This window comes from Cynara cardunculus (assembly GCF_001531365.2).
Source record: "Cynara cardunculus var. scolymus isolate 2C chromosome LG 3, CcrdV1, whole genome shotgun sequence".
Classification (NCBI taxonomy): Eukaryota; Viridiplantae; Streptophyta; class Magnoliopsida; order Asterales; family Asteraceae; genus Cynara; species Cynara cardunculus.
The window spans coordinates 5,959,565-5,971,315 of record NC_037530.1 but is presented as its reverse complement, the minus strand read 5'-3'; the positions used below and the strand labels follow the sequence as shown (position 1 = coordinate 5,971,315).

The 11,751-nt window shown below is 34.3% G+C and overlaps 1 protein-coding gene across 1 annotated transcript; it reads left to right on the top strand.

Moving 5' to 3' along the window:
• The first annotated feature begins 4,666 nt into the window (after positions 1-4,666).
• LOC112508679 lies at positions 4,667-11,751 on the top strand. The gene is given in 16 exon segments (XM_025113370.1): positions 4,667-5,004; positions 5,527-5,648; positions 5,736-5,824; positions 5,902-5,937; positions 6,215-6,302; positions 7,460-7,502; positions 7,588-7,688; positions 8,036-8,100; positions 8,395-8,888; positions 9,041-9,155; positions 9,233-9,301; positions 9,704-10,272; positions 10,392-10,527; positions 10,609-10,677; positions 10,807-10,911; positions 11,342-11,751. Coding segments are annotated over 16 exon segments (2,412 nt in total). The 5' UTR covers positions 4,667-4,807; the 3' UTR covers positions 11,456-11,751.

Here is an 11,751-nt window from a genome sequence, read left to right as displayed (position 1 = left end):
ATATTTATTTATAAATTTATTTCTTATATACATTAACATCATGACTTACTTTTTACATTCTCAATGTATGAATCAACTTGAACCTGACATAAAAAATGTACAAATAACATTCCCTTTTTAAACAAGTGAAGATTCAACATTTATTGAATCAGGTTTTCGGACGTTATGTCAAACACGTAAAAGTTAAAATTATAGGATTTTTTTTAGGGTATTGCTATGAATACTCATTTTAATATTAGAATTAAGTCATGTATTGGAAATTGAAAATGTATGTTTTAATGTTGATGTGCGTAAAGAGAAAATTAGTAGATAGAATTGTATTTAGCTTTATGTGAGGGTTCATTTAGCCCACATTTTTACAGTATAGTTGTAAAAACAAATTTTATAACCACAAGGGTGGAACCCGATTGGTTTGAGCTTGGACTTCAAAGGTAAAAAATGTCTGGAAATCCCAAGTTTGAATAAAAAAATTTATTGTACAGGTTAATCCCAAATTTTATTCTAAGGAGGAATAAAAATCTCATCGTGTCCACGGAGGTTCAAATATGGTGACTCCCCGTCGCCTTGACATTAGTCAGCTCGTATAACGGGTTTGATATACAGGTTAATAAAAAAAAACAAATTTTATTGTACTTAGGATTTAACAAAAATTATAATGATTTATTTGATGCTTAAACAATATAATGGTTTTTTAAATATATGTTCTAAAACTTCCATATTCATTTATTAATAATCATTACAAATTGTTTGTGAAATTGATTACGACATTCATGTTTTTTAAATGATTTAAGTAATTAATTATTAATTTAGTATTTTGTTAAATTGCTTAACAAAACCAAAGATTTAAAATAATAGATTTTTTTATAATAATAATATATGGGGAATAAAAAAAGTTACGGTGAGGCGTGTGACACGTGGAAAGTGTGAAAAGCTAAAGTGGCTTGCGTGTAATTCCACACGTTACATGTCATGCTGACATGGCAGTTATTCAACGCTGGAGAATCGAGATCTAAATTAAGGTCATACTGGTCATTATGTTTCCTGTTTTCTAGCTTAGTTGAAACTTGAGAAATATTAATATACACACATCTCACTTTAACTCTTATTCTCACACGATAATTTGCCTACAAAATCATACGTCTTTATTCTTCTTTAACCAATAAAATTAAAACAAATCTTATTTTTATATATTTTAAATTTATTTTATTCAAGTTCACATTCTCTCTTTGATAAAAATGTATTAATGTAATTAGTAGACATAAATAAAATGCGAGAATTTGAAACAGGAGATCGTTATCCAATATTTTTCTCCTTTATAATTTGTTATCAAATAAATAATGTCTTTAATTTGACGTATACATATTTAATTTTTTTACGATATGTTTAAATTGTTTGGGTTCCCTTATAGTACTAAACATTTACAACTTCTACAAATAGAATATTTTTACTGCATACGGCTCAAAAAATGTCGTTTCATGACATGCTCGAAATGACACCCCGTGTTATTCACATTCCACAACCCCTTCCCTTTACGCTCATCCTTCTTGCATCTCAACCTGACGGAGTATCTTAAGCGTATTGTAAACATTGAAGGCGATAAAAAAATCCAACAAATTTCTAAATTTTAAAGTTATTGGACATTTTAAACAAATATATCTTTGGACGGGGCTGTTTGACAGTTGCTGAATGGTTTAGTGCAGAATGAATAAGCGGTCAGAATGATTAAGAGGCTCTCATGATATAATGTAAAATGAAATATAATTGTTTGATAATTATTTAAAATGAAATTAGGGCGCTGGATGGTTAAGGAGACCCATGATATAAAATCATTCAGAGAGTTTTAGAACCATTAAGAGGTAGACTTTTTTTTACCAAACAAGATTTACCTCTTAACGATTCAAATATTGCTTCTTAATGAAACTATTAAGAGGTAAACAAACAACCCCTTTATCAAGGTGAACAAACATGTTGAAACCGAAAAAAACCCAACAAATATTCACGAGTTTTTTTCCATCACTTGGTCATTCGACCATCTACCATGACATTCATTCATTAATTACAAACAAAAACATTGGTTGAAAGCATATACTTGATAATTTATCTTACACCAATGAGACTTCAAGATGTTTGCTTCTCTTTCAATAAATGAACTGCGATTGTTATTGTGGTACTTGGAGATCCGTCTCCAAAATCTTTATCTGCTGATTGTTGTTAGTCACGTTGTCGGTGGAAACATTGAGCCAAGCATTGACAAGGAATTCATCTTCAATTAGCTTCATTTGTCTTTGTTTACTGCTCCCAGTTTATTTGCTCATTGTTTTCGTCAAGATTTATCTTTTCTAAGTTTCTTTTAGCATAAGTTTTTGAAATCTCAGACTCCTCGTATGGCATACTAGCACGGGTTGTCGTATGTAAGTAAGTGGGCATATACGGATTTGGTTGTGCGGGATATGATCCTTGATGTGTAAAAAGGTCGGAAATTTGGATGCGAGTAGAAATTTGGAGCGCTCAAATTTTCCATGTGACAAACCGAAAGACATCCAAATGGTTATGTTTCATTTTTTTTCTTCTAAATTACGTGGAAAGTCAAGGAGCTGGATGCTTTAAGGCTAGCTGAAGGATGTTCTTCCCAAGAGAGGTACTTAGAATGGTCCCTAAGTAATCAATTGGTCGGAAAGGAAGTGATCGAGTGATGACAATTAAAAGGGTGTGCTTGGAAGCAACCATGCTTTAAAGAAAGCGTAATAATTCACTGGTTTAGCTCCATAGCTGGACAGATCTCTGCCATAAAAGAAAAGAGAGAGCTCGTAGGCCTTATTCTGCAGATCAAAGAGCGACTTAATTCCCCATTCATCCGAAATAGTACGTTGGTATAGAACAGGCATATTTGGGCTGATTACTAAGACTACAGTTACATCTAGTGCAAACTCATTTAATCATGCAGTTTATTGTTAATTTATATCATAATAATGAAGTTGTAATCACTTTTTACTTTAATATCCCGTTTGCAAGGAGCATTCTCTCTTTCATGATGGTAAGGATTAAGGAAGCAGTACTTCTCACTGCTTAAAAGTTAAACAGACACATGAAACAAGGCTTTATACTGTTGCAGATACTTTAATTTACGCAACCTTTTGAAACTCTATTTTTGAACTTTATAAAACTAATTAACAGATATTTGTAAATACATAACAAAAGTTGATCCTTACTTATACAGCAAAATACTTCACAAACTTTAGATTTTTCTTTTTATTAAAAATTGTTTTAATTTTTATATGATCATTATATAATATAATTTTTTTTGATTAACCTGGATATCCAATCCGCTATGCGAGCCGACTAATCCCAGGATGACCATCTGCTTTGCAGATAGCCCGGACTCACAGTATTTTAACCTCCGTGACCACAAGAGAATTTGTATTCCTCCTTGGATTTTAACATGTGCCTCCTGGTACTTTAGACATTTGAAACCAAGCTCAAACCAATCAGACATCACTCTTGTATTTTATATAATAAAATTTTAAAATTCATTAGATTATAACAATAAACTAAACGAATTACTACCATTTGTTTACTTTCTAGTTGCATTAATTAGTATTGTTTATCATTGATAAGTGCTCTTAACGCTCACACTTGCTTTTCAAGTTTCTTTTAGCCCCTCAAAAATTTCTCCATCAAACTTTTTAGGTAAAGTCTTATTAAAATTCATCGTAATTCTTAAACTTTTAGCAGGTATTTGGTTGGAGATATTAAACAGTAATCAATGAGAATGAAACTAAAAGAAATTGTTTGATTTTATATAATATAATGGACTCATTCCTCTAAACCCAAATTATAATTACAGGTTAAACTGAGGGAAATAGAAATTTCATTTTTATTTTCATTCATCTGCCTCAATCAAACACCCCCTTTATTTCTCCGACACCCAATAATAGTAAAGCAATAAAAATCCGGATCCAACAAATACAAACTTAATTATTTTTAGAGTAAAGTTCCGTTATCGTTCATAACATTTATGGAGAATGGACAAAAATAGCTAATATATTTAATTCTTATTGCTTCATCTGGGAGTAGATAATCATAGATATGTTGATTATTAGAAGGAAGAACCATCATAAAAAGATTAAAGAAATTACCATAAAAAAATGATATTAACATTGAAAAAATGAGAAATTTTAAATAGTTGATTTGATATTAATATTGATATATTTTTATCAAATTTATATTTTATTTAAAAATAAAATTATTATTGTTTTCTTAAAAACAAATAAAATCGAATTATAACATCGATGAAAACAAATAATGAAATAAAACATTAAAATCGAGATGTGTCTCTACATTGCGCGAGTACTTTTCTAGTTTTATAAATTAAGTTATAATTAAAAAATTAAATCAAATAAATTATATAAAAAATGAAAAATTTTAAATTATTAATTTGATATAATATTTTGAACACTAACATAACAGAATTTTTTTGGACACGGGAGATAACAGAAACAGAGGTTCCCACCAAAATCCAGTCAGCGTGTGAAAGTCAGAAAGTCAACAATGGAATTGCTTTGTGTTCCGCCAATTAAAACACATACAACTCACCTTCTCTCTCTCTCTATATATATATACGTACAAATATCTATATCTATATCTTCTCTCTTTACACACAGACGCATTCTTAAAGCCTTAATTTGCAGATCTCTTCCCGTTTTCCATGGCACGGATTTGATTATGTTGGCCGCCGTATCGTATTTTGAATGATTTGGAACAGAGATCGGCGAGATTGAAACATTGGATCAGGTAAAGATTTAGAGAGATGGAGCAGAAGCACATTTTGTTGTCGGCATTGAGCGTTGGTGTAGGCGTAGGAGTAGGGCTTGGAGTAAACAAATGGACTAGCGGTGGTTTGGAAGAAGGCGTCACACCGGCGCAAATTGAGCAGGAACTTCTCAGGCTCATCGTCGATGGAAAAGATGACAAGATCACGCTTAAGGAATTCCCTTATTACATCAGGTGATTCTTTTTGCTACTTAATGTTAATAGGTTTACTGAGTTATGTTTAAGTTTCAATATGTAATGAGAATACTGCTGTAGCTGTAATTCAGCACTGTTGACGATCAATTTGTTCTCGAAACTAGCTTTTGATTTTTAAATTTTCAAACGTTTGAAGTTAGATTTATCAATTTTGCAAAAGTTTTGTTTTGAGATTGTGGTCTAAAAACGACGTTTTGATAATGAATGTGCAATTGTCTGTGAAAGAACATGTATTCACGGTCAAATATCCGCCTAATCTCCTAGGATTATCTAGTATTCATGGAGTACATTCCATATAATCACTACTCCCACCATTTCAAAGAGAATCAATTTTGGAAGTGGTATATTCCACTTCAAAATTCGGTTATTGCAAGTCTGAAAGCAGCTTCTTAGGTCGAAACACTATCCTGTTGAAGTTGTTGGTTAGGATTTCAGTCTAACGTATATTTTTGTACCAAACTAACTATCCCACCTTCCTCTTTTTGTTAAATACAATGCCAGCGAACAGACTCGGGTGTTATTAACAAGTGCAGCATATGTTCATTTGAAACACTTGGATGTTTCTAAGCATACCCGAAATCTTTCGCCTGCAAGTAGGGCTATATTGCTCTCAGGACAAGCTGGTAAGTAATCTCTTCCACATTCAAATATGTTATGCCTCATTTGTGGCCTGATTAAATTTATTATCTTCTATATGTTATCCTATGAAGAATTTTACCACCAAAAGCTTGCAAAGGCTCTGTCACATGACTTTGAAGCAAAACTACTATTGTTGGACATCGTAGACTTTTCTGTAAAGGTGATTTCTAGACTTGTAATACTTTCTCCAAGCTCAGAATTTACTACCTTGTATTAATGTTTGGTATTTACCCACAGATGCAGAGCAAGTATGGTACATCTAAGAAAGACTCTGTAAGTTCAACGTAATTTACCCAGAAGGGTTGCTCTTATATTCTTAATTTCTTCAAGATTAAATTGCATCATGAATTCTTGTAAGCAAAATTGTAAGATAGATATAAGTGGAGAATAATTTATCTGTAGCGTCATATTTGCTTATCCATTCTTGTAGGATTTTCGTTTAGCTTTCAAGGGGAACTTTTATTGTTTTAAGAACCTAACTAGTATTTATGATTTTGTTTGAACTTTAAACATATAATATGGTCTGATATATAGTTTCCTCCTTGTATAGTCTGTCAAAAGGTCTATTTCTGACATGGCAATGGAGCGGATGTCCACTTTACTTGGATCGTTCTCCACAGCAAAGGAAGATGGTGGAGGTATGATAGAATGTACACGTTTTTTGTCATTTATGATGTGTGATAAACAGGCTTGGATAGAACTCACTCGTAAAAGCTAGCTCAAAAGAGGAGGGTTCCCAAACTAATATATGTATGTATCTTGACAACTTGGCGATGCAGGACAAATACAAATAAATGCAATTTCCAACTTCGCCTGTGAAAACTTGCTCTAATAGCATGATAAATGGACTTAAGTAGAATTTACTCCCAAAAACTAGCTCAAAGGAGAAGTGTGCCCAAACCACATATATACATATATGTATCTTGATAAACCTGAGGTTTTGGCCTGTAGGACAAATACTTGATACTACTTCAACAACTCACCAACACTTTCTTAGTGGATTTGTTTCTTTCTACTTTATCCTTGATAAGCCATGCTTAATTTCCTTGTCCGAATTCAAGAAGATAAATAACTAGTTACCCATTGTTAAACCATATCCATTGCCACGATTGGTGTCGATATTCTGTAGGAAGTGGTTACATTTCAATCATAATTTTAACTAAAAGGTTCTACCCATGCTAATTTTCAAGTATAAGATGACATTTCAGCAGGATGGATGTTACTTCATTTTTCCTCAAAGAGTAAAAGAGTGTTCTAAGAGATACAAACATGAATTGTCATACCACATGCAATTGAGGAAACATAACTAATAAGTTGTATTTTTAAGGACCTAATTTTGTGAAATTATTTGACATTTGGTTAGTCGTGTTAAGTAAAGGAAAAGACTGGTTGAATACCTTCTAAATGTTAAGAAATCAATTCAAGTAAATTCAATAAAATTTTGTTCATTTACAGGCAAGCCTGCTCTTTTTTAACTCATGGTTTCTTTCCTTATATTTCAATTAGCAATATAAGATACTATTCTGAATGAGTAAATCAATGGATCCTATTAAATTCACCATTTTTTCCTTCTCTTAAAAGAAAGTGATTATGAGCGGAGAGAAAGTGTCTTAACTCTTATGTTTTCTCTATAAAAAGAAATTGTAGTAAGTTTGGTGGTAAATTTGATGGCATCTGGGGATTTGCCTTTGCTAAATATGACACTACTGAAATACTAGTCTAGTTACTTGGTATTTACTTATTTTGGTATTCCTTTTAACAACTTCATACGATTCGGTTGGCTGGAAACTTTCAGGAGCTTCATCTAAGCAAAGCAGTGGCTCAGCTGCCAAATCCAGGTATGGTTGCCAAACCAACATCATCTCATCAAATATATATTATTGGCTATAGTTGATAAGGTGAATTTTATTATAAACCTTGCAGGAGTACAGAAAGCACAAATTATTTTCCAAAGCACCATAGGAACGCCTCTGCTTCTTCTGATACAAGTGCTATCAATTCCCAGTGCCCTTCTTCAAGTTTAGGTTGGTGTTTTGATCTTCCATTCTATCATTAATCGATAAATATCAAGATTGGAGGGAAATGACTGCTAACATCTTAAATAACTAATGTCCATGAAGTATGAGTTCATTATGCAGGTTGACTTAATGATTAAATGTGTCTCTTTAATGACAATGAGAACTAGAAACCAAAATCTTTTGATCATTGAGGAATGTTGGTTTTGGGGATTATTAGAGGCACCCACATCCTCCTACTAGCATATGTGTCTTTCGATGCATAAAAACCTGAAGATACATTTTAATGTGACAGTTGAAAGTGAACAATGTATACATATGTTACTAATCTTTTGAATTATGTTTACTCCTATTAGCTTCTCTCAAGCGTGTGGGCAGCTGTCCTTTTGATGAAAGAGTTCTTTTGCAGGCACTATACAAGGTAAATTTCACTCACGGCTTGTGTAACAACCTGTCCCATGTGGATAGAAAAATAGATTTATGAACTTATTCAAAGTTGTGGTTACCAATAAGGCAATAACTTTTGTCATGCTTTTTAAGTTCATTTGGAGGTTTATTGGGCATTGGGAGCCAGCTGCTTTGGGCTCGGCCATTACAACTAAACCATATTTACATAGAGAAAATGAGGCATTCCCTGAAGTTACTTGAATGCATTTTTTTCCCGGCTAATTATATAACCTACCAAGGTCCTAACCTCCAACATCACCACTTGCAGGTTTTAGTCTCTTTCTCCGAAACAACCGGCATCATTCTCTATATCAGGGATGTAGAGAGGTTTCTTCAATCACCGCGGACATATAAATTGTTTGATAAAATGTTGAAGAAACTGTCGGGATCAACATTAGTTCTTGGTTCGCGGATGTTGGACCCAAATAATGAATGTGGGGAAGTCAGTGAGAAAATTGGCTGCTTATTTCCTTACAATATTGAAATCAAACCACCTGAAGATGAGTATCATCTCATCGACTGGAAAGAACAATTAGAAGAGAACATGAAGAAGATCCAGTTTCAAGATAACAAAAACCATATTGCTGAGGTGTTAGCAGCAAACGATCTTGAGTGTGATGACTTAGGTTCAATTTGTCACGCAGACACAATGTTTATCAGTAATTACATAGAAGAAATCGTGGTCTCTGCAATCTCTTATCATTTGATGAGTAACAAAGATCCAGAATATCGAAATGGAAAGCTCGTCATATCATCTACCAGGTTCTTTCCTATCACCTTTTGTGCTTTCCTCTCCCAGACACCCTCGGGTGTGTTGGTACACTAGATATGACGGAAAAAGAAAACTTGTTTGTCCCACATTCGGCATATATTAGAATGATACAAATTTTGTCTGATCACTGATCTTACTGCAGTTTGTCACATGGATTGAACATCTTCCAAGAGGGGTATTGTGGTGGAAAAGATACTCTAAAGCTGGAGACAAATGCCGACTCATCCAAGGTTTGTTGCAGACATTAGCATTTCGTTGTAAACGTATATGATTTGGTGAAAATTTCATTCTTGCCACGATACATCATGCTTCTTTCATCTCATAATTCCTCTAGGGACCGGAAGGGGAAGAAAGTGTTGCATCAAACAAAAATGAGGCAGAAAAATCAGTTCCTCCAAAAGCGGTACGTCTATATGTTACCATCTTTAAAAGAGAAGAACGGATTGAAACGAATATGTAATCAAATTCATACCAGCAATTCGAAAATTATGAGGTTTTGTTATCTTGGGATATAATATCCATCGCCCAGAAGAACCAATTCTTAGTTTTCTTCTAGTAGGGTATATAGTGTTGCTGTAGTGGGGCCTTGGAGGAGTACATGACCTATGCTTTAATATAAACAGGACTAGGGTAGTAGATCTATAGTTAGTGGGTAGGAAGTAGGGAGTTAGGCATCGAGATAGAGGTCAGACTGTATAAATTCCACATTTCAGTCTCCACTTTCAAGCGGGAGCGGGATATATTGGGTTTTTTTGTTTGGTTTGGTTTTCTTCCCCAAATTTCATATTTCTCACCACTTCACCAGGAAGGTCCTCCTGACAACGAATTTGAAAAGCGCATAAGGCCAGAGGTTATCCCCGCCAATGAGATCGGAGTAACTTTTTCAGATATTGGAGCCCTTGATGAGATAAAGGAGTCCCTACAGGAGTTGGTTATGCTTCCTCTTCGAAGACCGGACCTTTTCAACGGTGGCCTTCTTAAACCTTGTCGTGGCATATTGCTCTTCGGACCACCAGGAACCGGGAAAACCATGCTGGCAAAGGCAATTGCTAATGAAGCAGGAGCAAGCTTCATCAATGTCTCAATGTCAACCATCACTTCAAAATGGTTTGGTGAAGATGAGAAAAACGTGCGAGCTCTATTCACGCTTGCAGCAAAGGTTTCTCCAACTATAATCTTTGTGGATGAGGTTGATAGCATGCTAGGACAGCGAACAAGAGTAGGCGAACATGAAGCCATGCGAAAAATAAAGAACGAGTTCATGTCACATTGGGATGGATTGCTAACTAAACCAGGGGAACGCATTCTTGTCCTTGCAGCCACCAATAGACCATTCGACCTTGATGAAGCCATTATTAGACGGTTTGAGCGCAGGTATCTACACTTGCTTCTTCCTTTTCCAATCCAGAGTCCCATTTCTCTCGAATATATATATGTTGGAAAGGGATCTTTTTGGAATATCTGATTATAATCTAATGGGGTTCCACGTACAGAATTATGGTGGGTCTACCATCGGTGGATAACAGAGAAACGATCTTGAAAACTCTGCTGGCAAAAGAAAAGGTAGAAGAGTTGGACTTTAAGGAGCTTGCAATGATGACAGAGGGATATAGCGGAAGTGATCTTAAGGTTTGTTTTTCTACACCGCCTTATTGACCTGGATATGTATAAGAAATCAGGAACGAGAGTTGGCATTAACTACTGAAACAGAATTTGTGTGTAACAGCAGCATATCGACCCGTGCGAGAACTAATGCAGCAAGAGAGACAAAAAGATATCGTAAGTTGTTACTTGGTGTTTTTATTTCCGTTTCTCCCCCAATCTGTCGTTATTTTCCCAAAAGCACATTAACCATTTTTCAGATTGAGATACAACTTGATTTTGTTTTGAATTTTTCTGATTTCAAAGGACAAGAAGGGAAGTGATGAAGCCAAAGAGACAAAAGAAGAAAGCGAAAGAGTTATTAACCTGAGGCCTCTAAACATGGAAGATATGAGGCAGGCAAAGAATCAAGTAAATATATTACAGTTTCATCCCTCCTCTTATTATTATTATATGCTGTTTTCTATCTCAATCTCCTGCTTCTTCTTCTTCTTAGGGGTGTTTGGGATTGCTTATAAAAACAACTTATTGACTTATACCGGTAGTAAACACTTTTGAGTATTTGGATAAACAACTTATACCGGTGTCAAACCGGTAATAAGGAGTTTTTGAAGAAGTTAAACCTTTATAACTTATAATAAGTTGATAAGTGTTTTCGTAGAAAAGTATAAGTTGTTTCAAATAAACAATCCCAAACACCCCCTTACCGTAGCTAGTAATTATAAGACATCTCTCCATTCCGCTTCACTTTTTAGCCATACTTTCAAGTTGTTTCAAGTAGAATCACCATGTTTCCTTTTCCTGTGTGGTTAAGGATCTGAATTGTAATAAATGATGACAGGTGGCTGCTAGTTTTGCTAGTGAGGGATGTATAATGGGTGAGCTAAAACAGTGGAATGAATTGTATGGGGAAGGAGGTTTAAGAAAGAAAGAACAACTAAGTTACTTCCTGTAAACCAAAATGAAAGGAGGCAAATGGTAGTAGTTGTTCATTGTTGGTGTGGATTATGCAGCCATTTGGACCCTGGACTACACTACAAAGAAGACGAAGAGAGTTGAGAATTTGTAAGATAATCATGTCATGATAATTTGTGTGTCATGTTTGTATATGCAGACAGTCTGTCGGGTGGTAAAGTCGTTATACGTCCGGGTGTGTAAATTTGTGCTTTCATAATTTAAAGAATGTAGAACAAAAAAAAATCATATCATATCATATCATGTAAAGCGGACATTGTTAAATTATAATTTGTT